The sequence below is a fragment of the Oryx dammah genome, unplaced genomic scaffold, assembly GCF_014754425.2.
Source record: "Oryx dammah isolate SB20612 unplaced genomic scaffold, SCBI_Odam_1.1 HiC_scaffold_16, whole genome shotgun sequence".
In the NCBI taxonomy this organism is placed as follows: Eukaryota; Metazoa; Chordata; class Mammalia; order Artiodactyla; family Bovidae; genus Oryx; species Oryx dammah.
This window is the reverse complement of record NW_024070200.1, coordinates 14,478,383-14,502,401: the sequence shown is the minus strand read 5'-3', so window position 1 is coordinate 14,502,401 and position 24,019 is coordinate 14,478,383. Positions and strand designations below refer to the sequence as shown.

The window sequence follows — 24,019 nt, the reverse complement described above, 5'->3', positions numbered from 1 at the left end:
ATGAAAAAATCAAAGGAAACTGGGATAGAGGATGAGTTTCAGGTTCAAGTCATTATGGGGTAAATCTTCTTCATAGTTAAGATGCAGCTAATATGATTGTCTTCTACCAAAATAAGAAAAAAAAATTCACTGTCTGTGGTTACTTATCTCTGTTACTACCCACTGGATGTCTGCGTGGAAGATAGGGGAAGCAGCAGGACTAAGAGAGGGGTTCCCAAAAGCATATATTTATAATCACAGCTATGTTCTAACGGTTCTGGCTGATTCTCTCTGCATGTATGACCAAAAGGCTTGCATCACAGGCTTGCATTTAGGGTGTCATTGTAGGGGGCGGTCCTAAGATGGCAGAGGAATAGGACAGGGAGACCACTCTCTCCCCCACAATTTCATCAAAAGAACATTTCAACACTGAGTAACTTCCACAAAACAACTTCTGAATGCCGGCAGAGGACATCAGGCACTCAGAAAAGCAGCTCATTGTCTAGGGTGTCATTGTATTAATTTTCACTAGTGCTAAGGTGTAAGCTTGGACTTCCCTGGTGGTCCAGTGGTTAAGAGTTCGCCTTCCAATGCAGGAGGCAGACAGAGGTTTGATCCTGGTCAGGCAACTAAGATCCCATATGCTGCAAGGCAACTAAGCCCAAGCTCTGGAGCCTGTGCTCTACAGGAAGAGAAGCCTGTGCACCACGGTGAAGACCTAGTGCAGCCAAAAAAAAAAAAAGACCTGAGAAAGGTCTGGCTCCAAAACATTAAACCCTGATGATGAGAGATCCCTGTCCAAATCCAGTGCTGATAGTGTGCCAGATGCTAGGAATACAATGGTGAATAAGATACTGTTCCTACCCTTAAGGAGCCAGGGTAGGGGTAATACCTAGTGAGAAGACAGATGGGAAAACAAATTATAACAAAATATGGGACTTCCCTGGCAGTCCAGTGGTAGAGAATCCGCTTGCCCATGCAGGGGACACAGGTTCAATCCTTTCTCCAGTGGTAGAGAATCCGCTTGCCCATGCAGGGGACACAGGTTCAATCCTTTCTCCAGGAGGATTCCACACGCTGCAGAGCAACTAAGCCAGCGCACCGCAACTACTGAAGCCCATATGCCTCGAGTTCGTGTTCCGCAACAAGAGAAGCCTCCACACTAAGAAACCTGGGCACTGCAACTAGAGAGCAGCCCCTGCTCCCTGCAACTAGAGAAAGCCTGTGTGCAGCAACTAAGACCCAGAGCAGCCAAAAACATATAGATAAATAATTTAATCTGTATTAACATTAGAAAAACACAATATAGATGATAGTTACATGGTGCTATGGCAATATAGAAAGGTAACACATTCTAGCCTGAACGGGTCGGGGGATTAGAGCCAGGGAATGCTTTCCAAAGACAAGCCTTGAGCCACGTAGCAGTTGTACGAACAAAGTTGGGATAGAGAGGTTGAGAGGAAGGTAAAAGAGGCAGTGCTAAGAGTCTGAACAGTAAGAACACTGTAAGTGACAGAATGGAAGCGTGTACCAGTATTCTGTCTTTGGGACCCAGGTAGACCTTCTTTATAACTGGGATGTCAATAAACAGAGAAGATATGGTGGCGGGTGCAGTTTGTGAGGTACACAGTGTCAGATTCTAGCTGTATGAAAAAGCAGCTAATGGAAGAATTACATCATATGTATAATAAACATTAATAGAAAAAAATTAAAATCAGAAAAAAGCAAGACAATGGGGAAAGTTTTTTTCCTCCCTAGGTTGCTGATGTATCCAGGAATAAGAGATATCAGTTTTGCTAACTTTTCCTGAGATCCAGTTCAGTTTAGTTCAGTCGTGCAGTTGTGTCTGACTCTTTGCGACCCTGTGGACAGCAGCATGCCAGGCTTCCCTGTCCATCACCAACTCCTGGAGCTTACTCAAACTCATATCCGTCGTCAGTAATGCCATCCAACCATCTCATCCTCTGTCATCCCCTTCTCCTTCTGCCTTCAATCTTTCCCAGCATCAGGGTCTTTTCCAGTGAGTCAGTTCTACGCATCAGGTGGCCAAAGTATTGGAGTTTCAGCTTCAGCATCAGTCCTTCCGATAAATATTCAGGACTGATTTCCTTTACAATTCACTGGTTTGATCTCCTTGCAGTCAAAGGAACTTTCCTGAGATAGCAAGTTTAAATGTGAATCAGAGATTGAGTCTCTTTTCATTGGAAAATCCTAAAAATGTGGACAAAGACTAGGGAATGAGAAAAGCTGTATGTAGTGTAATATCCTAAAAATCATTATTATTACAATTTATTTCTCCATCTTAGTCTTCCAATTAGGTGACAAATGACTTTTCACATAAATATTAGGGCAAGGTCTTTCCTCTCCGTCTATTAAACTTACTTAGAGAGTTCCACACCAAGTCATGCCCAGTGAAGCATCAGCACATCCTAGGAAGATCCTGTGTTTATGTGCTCCCAAGCGTATGTAATTGCACATTCCTACTCCCTCAGATTAGCCTTTTGGCAAAGTGAGCTCATTTCATTTCCAATGAATAACATTACCATGGTCCATTGTTGAGCAAAAAGGGATGAGTATCAGCTGGAAACTCAGTCAAGGAGAAGTTTCAAGAGTATTCTGCAAGTCTAGGAGTAACACAAGGAAGTCTACTACCATTACCCAGGTCAAGGCAGATGAATTTTAAACAGAGGGTGTTTAAAACTGAATGCCTTCCAACAACACATGGTAATTAAAGGAATTCTGACATCTGCTTGTACACGGTAGGCACATGGTAATATTCAATAAATTTACAAAATTTATTCAAATATGAGTGTCAGATTGGACCAACAAGTATTTATTGAGTATCTACTATGTTGGAGATAGAGAAGTGAACTAGACATAATTCTTTCTTTTAGTCAAAGAATTCCCACTTTGGGACCAGGTACTTAAGATCATTGTCCAAGAAAGATAAGTGAGTAGTCTTATAACTAAACCATGGAATGATAGAATTTGTTTGTGTACATAATTATTGACATCCAAGGAAGTCTCAGCCTACCCTAAATGTGATTATAATTTTCATAATTTCTGCTCTATATATTCTTTTTCTCTCTTTAAACATCAAATCCAAATATGATTAGCAAGGTCATAAATAACCTCCAAAATCACTGCAGATGGTGACTGCAGCCATGAAATTAAAAGACACTTGCTCCTTGGAAGAAAAGCTATGAACATCCTAGACAGCATATTAAAAAGCAGAGACATTACTTTACCAACAAAGGTCTATCTAGTCAAAGCTATGGTTTTTCCAGTAGTCATGTATGGATGTGAGAATTGGACTATAAGGAAAGCTGAGCACCAAAGAATTGATGCTTTTGAACTGTGGTGTTGGAGAAGACTCTTGAGAGTCTCTTGGACTGCAAAGAGATCGAAGGACTGATGCTGAAGCTGAAACTCCAATACTTTGGCCTCCTGATGCAAAGAACTGACTCATTGGAAAAGACCTTGATGCTGGGAAAGATTGAAGGTGGGAGGAGAAGGAGACGACAGAGGATGAGATGGTTGGATGGCATCACCAACTCAATGGACATGAGTTTGAGTAAATTCCAGGAGTTGGTGATGGACAGGGAGGCCTGGCATGCTGCAGTCCATGGGGTTGCAAAGAGTTGGACACAACTGAGCAACTGAACTGAACTTGCCAGCCTAATGCTATTTTATAGCCCTTTCTTCATCACTCCAGTCAAAAAGCTTACTTAGTTTTAATGTCACACTGGACATCATTGGATGGTCCCTGTGATTAAGAACTTACCTGTAACTAGTTCTTCCCTTAATCACCATACTGTCCAAAGAGCACAGGCTCTTCTCTCACAGGAAGGCAGTGATTGATTACATTTGGTGCTCTCATACAGGAGTATTTTCCAGAAGATATCTAGTAGAATGGGTCCTAGAGTAAGTATGAGTTGTTTGAGGGTGAATTTAGGATCACAACATGAATATGGAATAAAGCAAGACTTCAAGGTCTGAGATCACTGAAAGAGAAGGACACGCAATGCCTGGGCATTGGAACACATCTCTTACATGTCAACTTCCTAATATCAATAAGGAGGTTTAAATCTGCAGAACGATGAAAATGGACATTCCATGGCAAAATCTAGAAAATACAAGGAAGTGACAGTCCTGGCCTTTGAGGAACATATCTTACAAGAGTTGTTCTTAACTTCATTTTCATATCCTCACTAGTATGTACAGTGTTTTTGAGACCCTGACAGAGCAGAGATGCAAAATAAGAAATTGCCTTCCTCCTTTAACTAGTTTTTCTGGCCTAAAAAGAAGCAATCAGCAAATGAGGAAAAGGGCTTTTACTAACTCTCATAATTACCCCAGTGTCTCCATACCAGAATTTTAAACATTCAAAGGTGAAATGAAGCAAAAAGTACAGTCCACTTCAGTTCTTAATCTGACCCACATCTCTAACTACTGCAGATTTCTCTTATGAGACTAGGATCCAGCACTACTGAGTGCTGCTCCAAAGGCACAGAATTAATGTTACTGACAAAACTCTTAAGTGTTCTAATGACTAGAGCTTGAGAAATGAGTAAGTCCTTAACTGAGTATGATGCATGTATAGGGTCAGAGGTGGAGGGCATGCTTAATCTGATAATCACACAGAAAATGTGGATAATTTCTCTGGGGAGAACAAGCCCAATTACTCATAATGTGCCATACTGGGCAGTACTTGATAGACTAGGCATCACTGGTAATTTTGGTCTGGCACACATCCATGTTTTCCTGACATCCCCCCACTCCAACACTCCCCGCTCCCCCAGAGCTCTGTATTGGCCAAAAGTGATGATAATAATAATTGTTGATTGGTACCATCTAAAAGGCAGCATAATGGAAGGCATTTCTGGGACTTTGGCATTATTTCTAGTTTCAAATTCTGGTACTAACTGCTACATAGCTGAGAACACACATTTCATCAATGTTCTGCTTTGTTTGACCTGCTTCTGAAAGCTGGAGTTAGGCTTGTGGTGAACTCAGAAATAGTAAATACACAGCAGATTTTTCCCTTCCTGGTCACAGTCCTGCCAAGTTATTAACACTAATACCCAGTCCACCGACAGCCTTGTCAGATGCCTAGCCATGGTAAGCCCTTTGTTTCTCAGGACTCACGAATAACGTCCCTTGAAAGGGCTCTGCAGTCTCAGGGAAGCTGAAGTTAGAAGATAACACTTTCTTCAGCTTTTCTTCTCCTGAGAGCCTTCATGTAACAGAGCCAACAATGCCCTCTCTGTGCACTAGGCTTGTGTTGGTTCTCATATTACTTTATATATGATATGAAGTTGTTAATAGAAATATTTAGGGGAAAAGCATTGTAGGTCATACTAAGTCCATCAAGATGTTAACATTGATGGTACTTGTAGAATCTCTAGTTAAATTATTAAGATTTCAAAGACTGAAGATGAACAAGAAATACTGAAGTGGTATTTTTGAGACATGAATTCACAAGGTATACACAATTTTGATGACAAACTAAGGCTCAAGTTTTAAGAATGAATACCGAAGATGTTCTATGGATCTCAGAAGGCTCACCGGGAAAAATGGTTCATTTAAAGGAGGTAATTGAGGAGAGTTTAATGAGGATACTAATTAAAAAGGGATGAACAGGGTTAGGTAAACCAAGTCAAAATGGTGAAGTACCTCAGTGGAGTCCAGATCTTTCTGCAGTGATGGAAATGTTCTACATCTGCAGTCTAATTCTATAACAATTAGTCACATGTGGCTATTGGACACTTAGGATGTGGTTAATGCAACGAAGATGCTGAACTCTTTGGAGGGATGCCAAGTCAACTTATGGCTGTGGCTTTTGACTGAAGAATGCAGCTGCTGCCAACTTACAGCCTGGGAGGGGAAACACTGGGAATACCCTGACTCTTCCTGTCGAACCATCCTTCTCTGGTACTTCTGACTGATGGAACTCTCCAGGAACCAGAGAACAAGAAAACTCATTGATGCAGTTCGTAAAGGTTCACCTCCTGGGGCACAGAACATAGTGAAGCATGGAGCATAGATACGGAGCAAATCATTTGCATACCCATGTACAAACTGAGAAATAAACCGTTTTGTTTATTATCATTTATAAATATAAATAAGTATGGAACTAGTGGCAAAAAAAAATTGAACAAAAGCATGTGTCTCAATAGTCATATAAATGTCTTATTAAAGCTATCTGAAGCTCTCTGCTGAGCTAAGTGGTACAGTGCTTTAATCAAACTGCAACTGGGTTCATTTCAGGTTTTGTACATGTAGAATGAAGTCAAAACCATGCCCCTTCACCTATATTCAACCTTATGTTCTTAGCAAGGATCTGTGTGAAACTTTTTCCAAGGTCCCATCTAAAATCACAAAGCGTGGAAGTGGGAAATTTTTCACTTTACTTAGGCGAAAGGTCATTGTAACTCTATAAATGGGTAAAGTCAGATTAGAAAGTGGGAAGAACACCAAGAAATTAAGATACGGGGACCCAAAGGCCCCCAAATTCGACTCTAGGACTATATGACCACTCTATTTTTGTACTGTCTCTTGGAATTTTGGTGTGTTTAAAAATTTTTTTTTCCCACTTTCTGCACTGAATAGCAGTGCTAAGAAAAAACCAAAAACAAACAAAGGAGTGGGAAGGGAGAGTGGTACTATCCAAAGCCAGAGTCAAATCCTATTTTGGAAAGCTTCATTGTCCACTTTAGTGGGTCCTGAATATATAGGAAGTCCAGTCTTTAAGTGCCAGTCTTTACTGTCTAGCACTTAGAGGAGAAAGGTCTAATGTCACTGTATGGGGGTTGAAGTAGGTGCCAAAGGAAAAGCAGTTCCCACCACCTCCAAGGAGCAGGAGCTGTTGCTCTTCAGGAAAGAGGATGCTGGTATGATTGTGTAACATTACTGGCCATGGCACACATGTTGTGTCAATCTGATACTCAAAGCTCAATCCTGCAGACAAATCAATAACAGTCACTCCAGGAACTGCAGAGGAATGAATCCAGACGCCTCCAACCAACAAAAGCTTCCCATTGACTACATGAGCTGTGTGGGAGTACCTTGGGGTAATGGGAGGCTGGATGGCTATGGATTCCCAAAGGAATCCACTAGTGATTGGTTTCAGAAAGAATACAGAGCTCAGTGGCTCCTCAGAAGCACCCAGACCTCCAGCAATGAGGGCTCCCCCTTGCCAGCTGCAGGCACTGTGGGAATGCCGACCTTCAGGTCCTTCTCCCTCCACTGGGATCGTAACCCAAGTCATTTTCCCCACATGGAGGAAATGCCAGTCACTTAGTACAGGTTCTGTCACACTGCGGCCCCCATACACAAACAAATATTTCTGATTCTCACAGGACACTTCTGTTGTTGAGTGGCGCCAACGTGACAAGGTGGAATCTTCTGGACTGAACTTCGTGACTGTTACATTTGGGTCCTCAGCGCTATTATCCTCATTCTCATAAGAAAGTTGGAGTATCCCCAAGGCTGGAGTTACTGGGGACAGTCTCCCTCCTAGAACCAGAACCTGAGTATCTGAAAGTCTTGTCATGGTGTGATAAAGGCGTCCATCCCATTGAGCTTCAGTTCCCCAACTGCCTATCTGGTTGCCTTTCCATTCGAAGTCACTGTATCTTAACAGGATGTGAAACTTGCTCAGTCGGCAATGTCGCCCCTCCTGCTCTCCAAATCCTCCTGCACTGAGAATAACGCCTGGGCTCAAAAGGACAGAGGCGTGGCCGTATCTCTTAAGGCCCAGGCCCTGGGTGTCCCCAGTGACTACGCTGGCAGGGAAGACTCCTGAAGGGGAAGCAGGGTCTATCCGAGGAAACGTCTCTGAGGGTGGAAACACGAGAGTCTGGGACAGGCTGTCTCCCCGAGAAGCGGCTAGAATGAAATAGTGGGCACACTTCAGATGCCACTCCTCAAACTCATCAAAAGGTTCCAGATTTTCCATGCGTCGGCGTTCTTCTGCGGGGAGAAAGCAGCGGTAGAATTCATTCAGGTCCATGGCGCGACAGGCAGTCCAGCCGGCCTTAAGGAAGCGCTGCTGCTGGGCCTCCGCGTCGGGAAAGCGGTCCAAGCCATGAAGGGGAGAATTCAGGTGCCGAAAATGTTGCTGCATGAACTCGCCAAAGGCGTCCTGAGGCCTCATCTGCTCGTAGACGACGAAAATGGCATTAGAAAACCGCTGGGCGGCCCAGGAGATGAGGGCCGCGGCATCATCCGGCTCGAGGTAGGTGAGCACGGCCTCAGCCAGGAGCAGAATCGGGGCGGCCGCGTCAAGGGCCGCGGCGGCAAGGGCCTGGTCCAGCTGCTGCAGCTGCCGCAGGTCCAGGCCCAGGATACGGTAGTCTGAGCTCTCAAAGCACAGCGTGGACCCAGGGTCTCCGCTCTGGAAAGGCCCGGTTATCGCGCACAGATCCGGCGTATCTCGAATCCTCTGCGCTTTGCGCTCGGCCACGTCCGGAAAATCCACCTCCCAGACAGCAGCCCCGGCCAGGCGGCCCGCAGTTTTGAGGCGAAAATACAGTGAGTCTGAGCCGGCGCCCAACGACAGAATCTGCGCGCGAGGGGTGCCGGGGGCCGCGCACGTCTGCTCTACGAAGGCGCGCACGCAGTGCCGCACGGCGCGTGCGCGGACGTAGTAGCCGCGGTGGATGAGCGGCGCGCGGCGCGCCGTCCCCGGAACCAGCAAGGCAGCGAAGGCGTCGTGCACGTACCCGCGCGCGGCCAGGGAGCTCTTGCTGAGCGCGCTGCTGTCGTTGGTGCTCTGCACTGCCTCAGCCCGACGTTCGCGGTTGCGCGAGCCCATGGTCAGGGGAGTCAGGAGCGGCGGTCCGTCGGGGTGGTGAGCTACCCCCCGGTCCCGTAATATCCTGTACCCGCGAGTGCAGCTCGCGGACTCGGTACTGGGCGGGGCGGGAGGGGGTGGGAAACTACGCTTCGTTACATCTCTTCCTCGGATAGGCGGGCGTCACTTCCGGGAAGGGCGAGCCTCGCCAATCAGGTTTGAGTAGGCTGCCGCTGGCGTTGACAGTCGGCTGTGATTGACATTTCTTTGATTTTCTATGACCGAGGTTTCGCGGGAGGACTGACGGCTGCGGCTTTTTGTGGACACGTGGACTGTGTCGGGGAAGCGCGGATTGTCACTTTTCTACAAGCCTTCCTGACTGAAACGAAAATTTATCTTAAGTTTTCATAAGCTGACTCAGCTGTTGACAAAAATCTTTCAGAGGTGAGTCTGTGGGGACTGACAATCCAGAACTCCTTGGACTGCAGCGCCTGCATTGAGTGTCTGGTAGGGACAAAACAGGATTAGGACCACTAATTTTAGGGGGCAAGGAGAAGGAACGGTCTTTCCTTGGATGCTAACTAGGAATACTCACGAAGAGATCCCATTTAAGTCTGAAAACAAGTCAGTGAGGCCAGGTACAAAATGAAGAAACCTTTACAGAAGTTGTGATTCACTCAATCAGTGTTTCCCCACAAATGTATACTGTTGATTCCCTTATATCCCAGGCTCTGTGCTAAGCTTACAGTAAGTAAACCATTCAGCCTCTGTTTCTCAGCTGTAAAGTGATAACTCCCCTCCACGTTCAAAGTTCTGTCTTCTTGGATAGAATTGAATATGTCTGCTGAAGAGGGAATCACAGAAGATAGGTGATTATTCTTTCTGAGTCTTGGCAGTTTAAAAGAATCATCAAGTTTCTACTTTGAGTGTTTGGGAGTCATCACCAGTAGGAAATCACTTGCAAAGATACTTGGGGGATTTGTAACTTATTAATTGGGATTTGGTGACTGTGGGAGCCTAGATGGAGAAGGAAATCAGGATGGCTCTCAAGTATGGTTACCTTGAAGCAGTATGGCATAATGGTGAGGGGCGTGAGTTTTGGAGTCCAGCTGATTCAGATCCTGGAACTGTGTCATTTAGATTTGGTGTTTAAGAGCTCTTAGTGACTTTCACTTCAGTTCAGTCACTCAGTGTCCAACTCTTTGCGACCCCATGGACTGCAGCATGCCAGGCCTCCCTGTCCATCACCAACTCCCAGAGTTTACTCAGACTCATGTCTTTGGAGTCAGTGATGCCATCCAACCATCTCATCCTCTTTCGTCCCCTTCTCCTCCCACCTTCAATCTTGCCCAGCATCAGAGTCTTTTCAAAAGAGTCAGCCCTTCCCATCAAGTGGCCAAAGTATTGGAGTTTCAGCTTCAGCATCAGTCCTTCCAATGAATATTCAGGATTGATTTTCTTTAGGATGGACTGGTTGGCTCTCCTTGTAGTCCAAGAGACTCTCAAGAGTCTTCTCCAACACCATAGTTCAAAAGCATCAATTCTTCGGCGCTCAGCTTTCTTTATAGTACAACTCTCACGTCCATACATGACTATTGGAAAAACCATAGCTATGACTAGACAGACCTTTGTTGGCAAAGTAACATCTCTGCTTTTTAATATGCTGTCTAGGTTGGTCGTAACTTTTCTCCCAAGGAGTAAGCGTCTTAATTCCATGGCTGCAGTCACCATCTGCAGTGATTTTGGAGCCCCAAAAAATAAAGCTGACACTGTTTCCACTGTTTCCCCATCTATTTCCCATGAAGTGATGGGACCAGATGCCATGATCTTCATTTTCTGAATGTTGAGCTTTAAGCCAACTTTTTCACTCTCCTCTTTCACTTTCATCAAGAAGCTCTTTAGTTCTTCTTCACTTTCTGCCATAAAGATTGTGTCATCTGCATGTCTGAGGTTATTGATATTTCTCCTGGCAATCTTGATTCCAGCTTATGCTTCATCCAGCCCAGCTGTTTTCATGATGTACTCTGCATATAAGTTAAATAAGCAAGGTGACAATATACAGCCTTGACATACTCCTTTTCCTATTTGGGACCAGTCCGTTGTTCCATGTCTGGTTCTAACTGTTGCTTCCTGACCTACATACAGGTTTCTCAAGAGGTAGGTCAGGTGGTCTGGTATTCCCATCTCTTTTAGAATTTTCCACAGTTCATTGTGATCCACACAGTCAAAGGCTTTGGCATAGTCAATAAAGCAGAAATAGATGTTTTTCTGGAACTTTCTTGCTTTTTTGATAATCCAGCGGATGTTGGCAATTTGATCTCTGGTTCCTCTGCCTTTTCTAAATCCAGCTTGAACATCTGGAAGTTCACGGTTCACATATTGTTGAAGCCTGGCTTGGAGAATTTTGAGCATTGCTTTACTAGCGTGTGAGACTTAGTGACTTTAGGGAGAGCAGTTTCTGTGAAACTGTAAGGGCAGAATCCATGTTTCGGTGAATGGGAGATTAGTAAATGGAGGCAGCTCAAGGAGTGTAGCTCAGAAGGAAAGAAGAAATGGGTCAGTAACGAAGAATGGGGGATAACAGAAAGTTGTTTGTTTGTTTTTTTTTTAAGATGGAAGCAAGTACTGTAGTTGCATGGTGGTCCCCTAGGAGAAATTAGCAAGTGGAGAGAGGTTGACTTGCAGAAAAGTGAGAACATTAACTAGTGGAATAATGACTTGGAATAGATAAGAAGGAATGGAATATTGGGCATAGATTAGTCTTGGGAACAGACTGAATCCTCTTTCTCTGACTCATGAAGGAAGAAGGGTATGGATACAGAAAAGATTAAGTGTGAGGGAGGGCAGAGAGAAATATAGGAAATTCATGCCTAAAGGCTTTTGTTGTCTCTCTAAAGCTAGTGACTGAGCTGTAAAGCTGAGTGTGAGGCAGCTGAGCTCTTGAGGAGTTTAAAATTGCCCTTGAAGGAAATGGGAGAAGGACTTCCCCGAGTTTGCTGGGTTTTGAGATGTTCATTTCAAAAATGAGTGGATTAAGTGAAGTGTCTCAGGGTTGACTGAGAGAGAGAAAAAAAGAGTAATGTTGGACTTTGACAAAATGTACAGCGCTGTAGAAATAAATTTTTATATGACAATCAATGTACATGATATATTAGAAATACTATATTTTTGGTAAAGAACATGTCAAGAAAAGTGATTTAAGAAGAAAGAGAATGGAGCAAAATTTGTGAATTGGGTACCTTACAGTTGTTTTCTGGTGTGTGTGTGTGTTTCAGCTGTACCGCAGGTGTCTCCTGGAATCTTAGTTCCCTGACCAGGGATTGAACTCATGCCCTCGCAGTGAAAGCACAGAGAATTCCCTCCAGTTATTTTTCCCCCCCTCAGGTTATTTTTTAAAAATCTGTATATTTTTCTGTAAAATGGGACAGTAATATCTCATAGATTTTATGAGAATTAAGTACAGCTGCCAATTAAGACATTTAGCAGAACATCTGGCACATACTGAGTGCTTAACAAATAGTAGCAAGTGTTTTTATTCTGAGTTCCCTTTGTGGGGCAAGGACAGAGGGTGGGGAGGAAAAAAATTCCCTGGGAAAAGAGAAGATCTGATTCTGGCTCTGCTCTAATTTGATAAAATATTAGTACAAATGCATTCTGAACCACTGGACCACAAGGAAAGTCTACATTGTGATTTTCTCAGAGTATATGCCCAGTAGTGGAATTGCTGGATCATATGGTAGTGATTACCTGGTGTTAGGATGTACTGATGCTCAGGTCCTTTTGTCTCAATGCAGAAAGATTTCAGTGAGAGGCAGAGTGGCAGGCAAAAAATGAGTGTATTTCTCACACTTGTGAGAAATGCAAATGGGCGGATGAAAAGGCTCTGCGCCAGGACCACCTTCTTCCTCATTCATGGGCAGATGTCAAGACTTACATCATTAGCTTCTCCTTTGGTTCTCTATGGTCTAACCGGGACTGTCATGGTGCTATGTAAATCATATGTGTATTAGCAGAAGGGTGGTGACATATAGTACAATACGGTAACGCAGCTCAGGTTTCAGTGTAATGTCTCCTCTCACCTGGTTTATTTCTCCTTTCACCTATGTTTCCGTCTTGGCTGTGTGCAGGAATGCTGTTCTCCAAGGACTGTTAACTGCCTGACTTTGTATAACAAGATTCAGACCCCAGATCTATGGTCTTGTGTTTTTAACTATCAGGGTCTCTGGCTTGAGTGTGTCTGGCACTTGGATGCCCCTAGTCTTCCTTCAAGGTAGATTGTTACCAGGTTACTGGATTCTTTTCTTGAGTGGTCTTTAGCTTACAACAGTCTCCCAAACTCCCTTAAAATTCCCTTTCTGTTTTTAATAATCCCCTAGTGGGATTTTTAAACTATTTAATTATCCTGCTCTATCCCTGGAGCTTCCCAGGTGATGGCACTGGCAAAGAATCTGCCTGCTAATGCCGGAGGTACAGGAGACACAGGTTTGATCCCTGGATCGGGAAGATCCCCTCAAGGAGGAAATGACAACCTTCTTCAGTGTTCCTGCCTGAAAAATCCCATGGACAGAGGAGCCTGGCGGGCTGCAGAACATGGGGTCGCAAAGAGTCAGACATGACTGAGCATGCATGCACTCACCATAGCCCCCATCAGGTGCTGGGGAGGTAGTGTAAGCCATAGTCCCTGTTTTTAGGAAGTTTATATAGTTCTGGTGAGGGAGACAGACAAATCAGCGATGTAGATCCAGTGTGATAAAATGCTGACTTAGACATGCTCACTGGGTTCTCTAGGAGGATAGAGGAGGTGAATTTAAGTTACTTTATTAATCCTCACAGCTACTCTGCTTTCTTTCTTTCTTTTTTTTTTTTTTTTTTTGAAGGATAATTGCTTTACAATGTTGTGGCAGTCTCAGACTTACATCACTGTGAATCTGTCATAATTGTATATATATCTCCTCTCCGCTTGAGCCTCCCTCCCCCAACACCATCCTACCCCTTGAGGTCTTCACAGAGCGCCAGGCTGGGCTCCCTGTGTTATGGAGCAGCTTCCTGCTGGTTATCTATTTCACACATGATAGTGTATATATCCTGAGTGTTCATTGGAAGGACGGATGTTGAAGCTGAAGCTCTAATACTTTGGCCACTTGATGTGAAGAGCTGACTCATTTGAAAAGACCCTGATGCTGGGAAAGATTGAAGGCGGGAGGAGAAGGAGACAACAGAGGATGAGATGGTTGGATGGCATCACTGACTCAATGGAGATGAGTTTGAGTAAACTCTGGGAGTTGTTGATGGACAGGGAGGCCTGGCGTGCTGTGCTCCATGGGGTCGCGAAGAGTCAGACGTGACAGAGCAACTGAACTGAACTGAAGTGTATATATGGCAGTGCTACTTTCTCAACTTCTCCTAGCCTCTCCTTTCCCCAGCTGTGTCCACAAGTTCTTTCTCTACATCTGTGTCTCCATTTCTTCAGTATAAATAGGTTCATCAGTACTGTGTTTCTGGATTCCGTATATATGCATTAATACATGATGTTTGTTCTTCTCTTTCTGACTTACTTCACTCTAACAGACTCTAGGTTCATCTACTCTGCATTTTTATTGAATTTTTATCCCATTTTTTAATCCCGTTTCTACAGTTAAGGAAACTGAAGCCTAGAGTTAAAAGTGACTCAGGACCACACACCTACTAAAGGGCAGAACTGGTACAAGGATTATCCTAGGTCCATCTGATTCCATTGCCTCTATTCTTACTTTATATATTTTAAACAGTTTGAAAATGTGAACTTTTGAACCCGAAGTAGGTCTTATAAATTTCTAGTTTTAGAGATAGTTTTGTAGAAAGTGCTAATAGGTAAAAGTATATACCCTATTTGTAAAGGTATACATCTTCCTGGGTCGGGAAGATCCCCTGGAGAAGGAAGTGGCAGCCCACTGCAGTATTCTTGCCTGGAGAGTTCCATGGACAGAGGAGCCTGGCGGGTACAGTCCATGGAGTCACAAAGAGTTGGACACGACTGAGCGAGTAATCCTTAATCCTAAACACCCTACTAAATTTCAGATTTTAATTTCCCTCTTATCAGCTTGAAGACTTCTTATTTATAGTTCAGGTTGTTGGCTCACTTAAATTATTAATAGCTTTGGAGAGCTTTTATCTTTAGAGGAATAAATTAACAGAACCTGTTTCTTTGCTTTTGTATCAACATCTAAACATGTCCACATTTGTTTAAATAGGTGAAACTGAGCCCAGAACTACGTATACTGTTTATCTTATCAAAACGGGTGGAAATAAAGCAGTCTGAAGGAAATTCAAGGCCACCAAACTTACTGACTGAACTACATTTAGTATTCATGCCGAGAATAAGTGGCCGGGGAAAGACCTTACTGTTCTGCTAAATCGTGATGGAGGCAGAAGAACAGCCACAGAAGACAGCCTTTTACTCAAAATTACCTAAAGTGGTAAGAATTCAACCACAAAATTCTGGAGTGTTGCTAAGTATAATGACTTCTGTGTTGTTTCTTTTCACAAAAAGAGAAATAAATTTTATAGGTAGAATTTGTAAACTTTGTACATTTTAAAAGTTATATAGCTGCATCTGTTAGGCCATTTGCCTAACGCAGTCTACCAACATCAAGCACCTGCTACAATGCTGTGACTCTCGTGGACTTGAGAAGATTTTTACTGATTGTGTTCTCTTATTTTAGGAACTTCATGCCCACTTGAATGGATCCATTAGTTCCAATACCATAAAGAAATTAATAGCCAAGAAACCAGATCTTAAAATCCACCATCAGATGACTATGATTGACAAGGGAAAGAAAAGAACTTTAGAAGAGTGAGTTTGGGGGAGTTTGTGGACACACTTCTTTTTTTTCTCTATTTTGCGATTGTAAATAGTATGTAAGGATTCAGATTTTTGTAGTTATAGGAATAAGGTAGCCGTCTGGCATGGAGAGTATAACTTGACAAACAGTATTTTTTCCAGCTGTCAGACTGTTGACAAATTTTAGTGATTCGTATTGTTTGTGAAATTATACTATATTGGAATATTCTTTAGACTTGGAAATATAGACTTCTTGATTTTTTTTTCCCCGTTTCCTGCTTCCACTTGAGATAAGGGTTGTGGAGGCGAGGAAGGGAAACTGTTGTTTTCCACTTAAAATTAACATTTAATTTTCAGTCATTTGATGATCTGTCCAGATCAGTGTAATTTTTGAGAAACCTATTCTGTTGTTCCTTATAAATATATAATTACTACTGGCCTAAAATCAATTAATTTAGTGAAGTTTTTGATGACTGAAGTATGTTAAAACTTCTCATATTGCAGGTGCCTCCAGATGTTTCAAATAATTCATCTACTTACTACTAGCCCTGAAGATGTTCTAATGGTGAGAAATGAAGCATTTTTAGACTGGTTTAAACATTAGTAAGTAATTGATGCCCTTCTGTTGTTGCACATGACTCAAGAGTCTGATGAAAAATATTTTTTTGGTTTTTTTATGGTAACTTTTGAAAAACAATGTTGAGACATTTGCCTAACAGCTGTTAGACTCTATTAATTGTAAACGATATGAGGAAAGAACCAAGATCAAAATCTTCTGTTAGGTAGAAAATTGGACAGTGCGGAGGAGAAAATCTTGTCCTTTTTTCATATATGTATAAACTCTATATATAAACATATCATATGAAATATCTGACCACAGGCTTTACCTGAATTGCTCGGGATACTTTGAAGTTTCTGGGTGGACAGTATAGAGAATGAAGATGTTCAAGAGGTGCTTGGAGATTGAATGATTAATCCTTAGGGAAACTGCCTTCCCTCTGGCGATGAAGGGCTAGAGGATTCCACTGTGTTCCCTTAGCTGGATGACTGGCTTTGTATCAGATTTGTATCATTGATCTGATTAGGATGGCATTTTTAAATGTTCTGTTTCTCATTGGAGAGAAGCAGAATTCTATCAGTGTCTTTAACCCTTAGGGAAAAAGTGCAAAGTAAGAAATATAATGTGTTTTTGGAGAGGTAACATTTGACTGGTCAAGAAAGAATTTTCTCCTTGGCTGAGACTGATACTCTTGATAATTATTAAGTAAATTAACCACCTTTTGGAGGAAGGTTAACTCTAAGAGTTTAGTTTAGCAGAAGTTGACAAAGTGTCCCCAGTGTTCCAGGCACTCTGCTAGGACTGAGAGACAAAAAAATCGACATAGTCCCTGCCCCTCAGGAATCCATAGTCAGGTTGGAGAGACAGACCCATAAGAGGATAAATCCAACATCAGGAGGTAAGCTCTGTGTTGGAGACATGGACAGGGGTTTATAGGAACCCTAGGAAGCATTTGTTGTCTTATCAGCCACTCAGCAGGTCCCGTTGAACCCTGCTAGGGACATCCACCACAGGAGGCTTTGTCTCATTTTCTCTTGTTGAGTGGAACAGAGCAAAACTGATTACGTTTTAGATTCTGAGAGTTCCGTGGGTGTAATATGCCATACTCATTGTTTCCTTTCTTTAAAAGTTGGTAAGAAGCTTTAATAAATGAAACTTGTGTGGGAATAAGTCAAGGGATTGTTTATAGATATGGGACTGAGTGTATGAGGATCGCTTAACAGTCTCGTCAGAGTAACTGAGTGTAATCTCAAACAGGCAAGATTGAAATGTGGCTGAAAAACCATATTGCGTGTGCTAGATTCTGTGCTCAACATGACTTTTCTGAAGTGGTCATTTTTATTGCTCCCTTTTTGCAGATGAAAAAAACTGAGGCCTAAAGAGGTTAAATATAACTTGTTCAAGGTCACTCACCATGAGTAAAGTGGCAGAATTGGCTGTTTTGTCTGATTCCAGAGTCCTTGTCCTTTCTTATTTGAGATGTGCAGTCTTACCATCCCTGCTGTAAGCGGCAACTTGATTGTGAGGTACTCTATCTGAAGACAGAACTTGAGTTGATGTTCTCAGTCCAGAGCGTAGGAGAACAAAGCCCAAAGAGCCAGGAGCTGACTGCAGTACCTGTTGCTGCCTGGAGCAGAAAGGACTGAATCTGGTTGACATGGGAAGGGAAGTCACTCCCTAGAGAAGTGTTCTTGGATATGAGCTAGAGATGATTCCACAGGTCTCACTGTGGCCTAGCGAAGTCTTCCTTCCACTGCTTTCAATCAGTACTTGCCAGCAACCTTCTGTTGTTCCTTTAGGTTTCACAGGTACCTCACCACCAGGGAAAGGGATGCCCTGGATAGTAGATATGGTCACTTCACACCTTCCCTTCACCCTCATTGTCAATCCACACATTATAGACGGGCTTCTGCATTAGTCTCTTGTGAGCTGGGGTAGGAGGAGTTGGTCTTTCTGGATCTGCTTAGTTAAGGAGTGAAGATAAGATCTGAGTTCCTCACAACCTGCAAAGACAAGGACTGTGCTGTGGTCATGGCAGTGGCAGCAACGTGGGGTTTCTGGAACACCAGCGCTACAGGGTGGTCTAGCGCCTTTGATGATAGTACAGAGGCTGCAGGGTCGTGCCTAGTGGTGGAGGAAGCAATAGTGTCTTGCTTGGTCCAAGGGTGTCACGTGATTTTGAATGTTTTTGTGTCGTCCTTGTTACTGAGTCCAACCTCTCTGCTTGCCACACAGCAGGCCAATAAATTCAAGAGATGAGGTGTTGAGGCAAGGAATATGACTTTATTGGGAAAGCTGGCAGATGGAGAAGATGGCAGACTAATGTCTCAAAATAACCATCTTATTGGAGTCTGGATGCCAGTTTCTTTTACAGAACAAAGATGGGGAGAGGTGAGAGATTAAGGTTAAAAATGCTGTTAATCTTACAAATGTCTTCTGGAATGGCCAGCCTCCACAAGAGGGTATATTAATTTTTTCCTTCCTGTAGCCATCCACAGGTGGACAAAGTCCTGAACAAAGGCATTTTGGTTTGACATTAAGGCAGAGGGGGGCAGGGTTCTCCGAGGCAGGCCATTTTGTATGCTTATAATAATAAAAGCAACAGAAAGCAAAGGTTAAAGTCGAAGGAACAGATCCAGCATGGAGTCAAAATTGAGTCTTGCCTGTAACATCCTGAGCTATGTGATCTCTAAGGCTGATTCTCCAGACCTCCTGGTGAATCTGAGCCACTTGTTATATGCATGTTGTAATAAGTTCCATTTTGGCTTTAGTATGAAGAAAAAAGATGAGGCCCAGACCTTGGCTTGCAGTGAATCCACCAAGGTGGTGCCACCCTGTTAAGCACTGTCTGTACAGTCAGCCAGCCTTATTTCTCTGCCAGGACACTGAATCTGTGTGCCCATGTGCATGTGGGCAAAGCAGGTTAAGAGTAGAATACCAACTGTAAGGACTAACTAGGGCTGGTTGTCACAGCATTTCTAACCTGGTCCTTTTTCCTCCTAGGTTTTTATATTTTAGGTAATGGCAATGAGGGAAAACATGCCTTCAGCCTTTAGATATCATTTATCTTGGTCATTTAGTAATTTTTGGATTGTTGAGTTTTCTATTAGATTGAATACAGTTTTTTAACTCAAATTTATCACCCATTTTCTTTGCCTAAATGAATCTTCCTAAGTACATTTGGGGAGAGTTTAACCCTGCCAAAGGAAATTCTTGCAAAGTTCAACTTATCCCTAAATAATGTGAATAAGAACCTTAAGCCATGACTTTAATTTTTATATATATTTTTAATTGAAGGGTTGTTGCTTTACAATATTGCTTTGGTTTCTGCTGTACATAAACATGAATCAGCCATCGGCATACATATGTCCCCTCCCTCTTGGACTTCCCTCCCACCTCCCACCTCATCCCACCCCTCTAGCTTGTTACAAAGCTCTGGTTTGAGTTCCCTGAGTCACACAGTCAATTCCCATTGGCTGTCTATTTTATATATGGTAATGTATATGTCTCCTTGCTACTCTCCCCATTCGACCTACCCCCTCCTCCTCCCCACTCCCCCACCCCGTGTCCATAAATCTTGTTCTTTATGTCTGCGTCTCCATTGCCGGCCTGCAAATAGGTTCATCAGTACCATCTTTCAGGATACCACATACATGCACAAATACGTGATATTTGTTTTAGTTTCAGACTTACTTCATTCTGTATAATAAGCGCTAGGGTCATCCACCTCATTAGAACTGACTCAGATGCATTCCTTTTTATGTCTGAGTAATATTCCATTGTATATATGTTCCACAACTTCTTTATCCCTTCATCTGTTGGCAGACATCTAGGCTGCTTCCATGCCCTGGCTATTGTAAATAGCGCTGCATTGAACATTGGGGTGCATGTGTCTTTTTCACTTTGGGTTTCCTCAGGGTATATGCCTGCTAGTGGGATTGCTGGGTCATGTGCTAGTTTTATTTCTTAGTTTTTTAAGGACTCTCCATACCGTCTTCCATAGTGACTGTATCAGTTTACATTCCCACCAGCAGTACAAGAGGGTTCGTTTTTCTCCTCACCCTCTCTAGCATTTATTTTTCGTAGATTTTTTTGATGATGGCCATTCTGACCGGTTTGAGGTAATATCTCATTGTAGTTTTGATTTACATTTCTCTAATAATGAGTGATGTTGAGCATCTTTTGTTGTTTCATTTGCTGTTATTTTCTCCCATTATGAGAGTTGTCTTTTCACCTTGTTTATAGTTTCCTTTGGTGTGCAAAAGCTTTTCAGTTTAATTAGGTCCCACGTGTTTATTTTTGTTTTTATTTCCATTACTCTGGGAGGTGGGTCTTAGAGGGTCTTGCTGTGATTTATGTCATCCAGTGTTCTGCCTATGTTTTCCTCTGTGAGAAGCCATGACAGTAAATGGTACATCAGTATGGCCTAATCATTTTAGCTGCTTATTTCTATATGTAACTTTCCAGTACTATACACTCGTGGATGGTTTACTGGTTTTAGTTTTGCCTCATTTCTCTGTTTTATCAGTCTGGTGTTCTCTAGGAAATAGAGAAATGGTTAAAAGGGAAGAAGAGAAACAAAAGGTGGCGGGGGGTTGTGCAGATTTGGATTTAATGTGAGAATGAGGGGGTAAGGGAAGCTTTTGGAAACATGGTAGTTTTGTCACAGCCGCCACTAGGGGCGTGAAAAGCAGGGCGCTTCACCATGTGGGAGACTCCACCACTCCTTGCGAGTCATTTAATGCGTGAAATAAAGCTGTAGCACGTGGCATTTTCATGGAGCCCCTTACACTAATGTTATCAGTATTGTGAGCATTGCTTTTATTATCAGGTGACGAAAGATGTCATTAAAGAATTTGCAGATGACGGTGTCAAGTATCTGGAACTAAGGAGCACACCCAGAGGAGAAAGTGCTACAGGTAAAATCTAACTCCTGATACTTCTCAGCATATGTCTATCTTTTTCCTCACGTGCTTTGATCATGCATATGCCTGCAAAGTTGAGACTATGCAGCATTTATCATTACACTGTTGTAAAAGTAGGGCTAAAGGTCCATATTTTCCGATGTACTTTAATGACATATGTTGTTAATGAGTCAGTCAGTTATTTGTAAGTTAAAATAACCAGGTCAGGTATTTATCTGTTGAAGGGAAATTAAAAGGACTGCAAAAATTTTGTTTATTCTTGTTTGCTCTTCTCACTCTGAAAAAAGAACACTTGTTCCTTGTAGCTGTGTTCTTAATAGACATTGGTTCGTGTTCCCTGCATCAAGCGCTTGTGACACAGTGCCCCTGAGTGGGTGTGGAATTGCGTTTCATGACAGTCACTGAAATGAAGTTATTCAGTCTCTTCTCGGGGACTGATGGTATCTTAGGCCAGGAGCCAACTGTGATGTGGTTAAACCTGTCTGGATGGAGATGAGCGGATCTGGATATGGTCAGGAGCAGATTCCTAAGGCCCTCTTTCTGCTGATAAGAGCAGCATCAGGAGGTATTCTGTGATGTGCTTGGGTCCCACTTAGCATTTTGTGACCAGATCATCTTGTGCCTGGATAATGTGTAGCCAGCATCATTCAGGGGGTGAAATTTTAAACTACATATAGTAAAGTAAGTGTTGAAATGAGGTAAGCAGAAGATTCTTTTTTTTGTTTTTGATTTTTATTAGAATATAGTTGACTTACAATGTCATGTTAGTTCTGCTGTACAGCAAAGTGAATCAGTTATACGTATACATATATCCACTGTTTTTTAGATTCTTTTCCCATGTCAGTCATTACAGAGTATTGAGAAGAGTTACATATATCCACCCTTTTTAGATTCTTTTTCCATGCAGGTCATTACAGAGTATTGAGAAGAGTTCCCTTTGCTATATAGTGGGTCCTTTTTAGTTATCTACTTTACATATAGTCGTGTGTATGTGTCAATCCCAATCCCCCAATTATCCCTCCCCCGGAACAGAAGATTCTCATTTCACATTTTTAAACTTTAGGATCCGTTCCAAGTGATGCTGGTGAGGATAGTGAAAGGGAAGGAGAAAAGCAATCTGTAGATTATTAGTGCTAGTTGACTCTTCAAATGGAGATTCAAAGGGAAATGCTAACTTAAGTGTGCAGAATAGGGGAATAGTTAAAGTTTAATGGAATATTTGGTAACCATTAAAAATATTTGCAAAGACACTTGAATGACATGAAGACATGCTCAGAGTACAGTGTCAAATGAATGACTGGGATACACATACACCTAGCATCTCATCTGTTCAGAATTGTATTTTTGTTGTTGTTCGGTCGCCAAGTCATATCACTCTGTGTGTGTGTATGTGTGTGAATTTGTTGTTGTTCAGCTGCTCAGTCGTGTCTCTTTGCTACCCCATGGACTACAGAACACCAGACTTCCCTGTCTTTCACCAACTCCCAGAAGTCTGCTCAGACTCGTGTCTGTTGAGTCAGTGATGCCATGCAACCATCTCATCCTCTGTTGCCCCCTTCCCCTGAACCAGGGTCGAACTCAGGTCTCCTGCATTGCAGGCAGATTCTTTACCGTCTGAGCTGCCAGGGAAGCTCATTAAGTACAAATGGCATTTACTAAAGCCTGCATATGCAGGAGACACAGATTCGACCCCTGGGTCAGGAAGATCCCTAGAAGAGGAATCCACCCACGCCAGTATTCTTGCCTGGAGAATCCCATGGACAGAGGAGCCTGGCGGGCTGCAGTCCATGGGGTTGCAGAGTCTGACATGACTGAGTGACTGAGTGTGCACACACATCCGTAACTCATCTGTAACCATACACTTATCACACAGAGAGCAAAGTGTAATTGTTCATATAGGAATATGATTGTTGAAGGATGAAGTTGTTGATGATCTCTTTACAGATGTTTTATTTGTGTCCTTTACAGGAATGACTAAAAAGACTTATGTGGAATCTATACTTGAGGGTATAAAACAGTCCAAAGAAGAAAACGTAGACATTGATGTTAGGTAAGAAACATTGTGCCTTAGTGGTCACCACTGAAAATACTAGAAGGTGACAGTTTTACTCTTTTGAGCATGAGTATAACAGATTTTTATAAATCAACCAATAACTGACTTTTATTTTATAATAGAAAAAAGGTCAAGAACTTCATTGTTTAAAGTTGAGAATACAGTTTTGAATTTTTTTTTCCTGTGGCAATAAAGTTCTGAGTCCTGTTGCTGTAGTGAAGTGTGGCTTCCCATGGCTCTTCAACAAAAATCCAGACTTCTTCTTGGGGCCTGCAAGGTCCCACGTGCTGCCTGTCTCACTTCAGCAGCCTCGTGTGTTCCACTGGTCACGTACCATGCACTGACCTTCCCCCGTTCCTCAAATAGGCCAAGGCTGTCGTCCCATGTCAGCACTTGTGTGCTTCCTGTTGCTCGTGCCTAGAGCACTCTGCCTTATCCTCGCATGGCTGGCTGCTTGTTACTCAGCTCTCACGTGCCTGTCACTTCTTCAGAGAGGCCTTCCTTGACCACCTTATCTAACATGCGTCCCCACATCTTCTAGTTACTCCATTTATGTCCTTTATGACACTCCTCTTAACAAAATCAGAAATTTTCTTGTTTTATTTATACATATACACATTCACCCACTAGAGTGTAAGTTCGGTGAGGCCAGGGACGTTGTCTTTTGATTCACCAGTACTTAGAGATGGCACATAATTAGGGCTCAGTAAGTCCTTGATGGAAGAAAATAAAGAAAGCTAGCTGGCTTTCTGGCTATAAAATCTGTCTATAACATCTCTCAGTTATGCTTAACTAGACTGATACCCTAATTAAACAAAAACAGGCAAAAGACAAGAATTCAGAAGAGAAAACATAGAAATGGCCAATAAATGTATAGAAAACTATT

The 24,019-nt window shown here is 42.7% G+C and overlaps 2 protein-coding genes across 3 annotated transcripts in view; one reads left to right on the top strand and one right to left on the bottom strand.

The window, feature by feature from the left end:
• Nucleotides 1-6,048: 6,048 nt before the first annotated feature.
• On the bottom strand, nucleotides 6,049-8,842 carry LCMT2 (leucine carboxyl methyltransferase 2). Its single transcript, XM_040256682.1, has one exon. It carries the CDS (start codon nucleotides 8,795-8,797, stop codon nucleotides 6,743-6,745), a length of 2,055 nt encoding a protein of 684 aa, XP_040112616.1. The 5' UTR covers nucleotides 8,798-8,842; the 3' UTR covers nucleotides 6,049-6,742.
• ADAL (adenosine deaminase like) overlaps nucleotides 8,670-24,019 on the top strand; it is a 34,642-nt gene continuing 19,292 nt past the window's right edge. For both annotated transcript variants that reach the window (XR_005723791.1, XM_040256684.1), the window contains exons 1-7: nucleotides 8,670-8,833; nucleotides 9,063-9,220; nucleotides 15,007-15,231; nucleotides 15,478-15,608; nucleotides 16,101-16,161; nucleotides 20,987-21,074; nucleotides 23,049-23,130. Coding sequence is in view for 1 of the 2 variants with exons in the window: in XM_040256684.1 (XP_040112618.1) it covers nucleotides 15,175-15,231; nucleotides 15,478-15,608; nucleotides 16,101-16,161; nucleotides 20,987-21,074; nucleotides 23,049-23,130 (419 nt within the window). In the remaining variant the exon portion in view is untranslated. The remainder of the gene's footprint in view (nucleotides 8,834-9,062; nucleotides 9,221-15,006; nucleotides 15,232-15,477; nucleotides 15,609-16,100; nucleotides 16,162-20,986; nucleotides 21,075-23,048; nucleotides 23,131-24,019) is intronic.

What these genes read in the sequence shown, in the direction of transcription:
- LCMT2 (XM_040256682.1), bottom strand. Translation starts at nt 8,797, where the DNA reads ATGGGCTCGCGCAACCGCGAACGTCGGGCTGAGGCAGTGCAGAGCACC.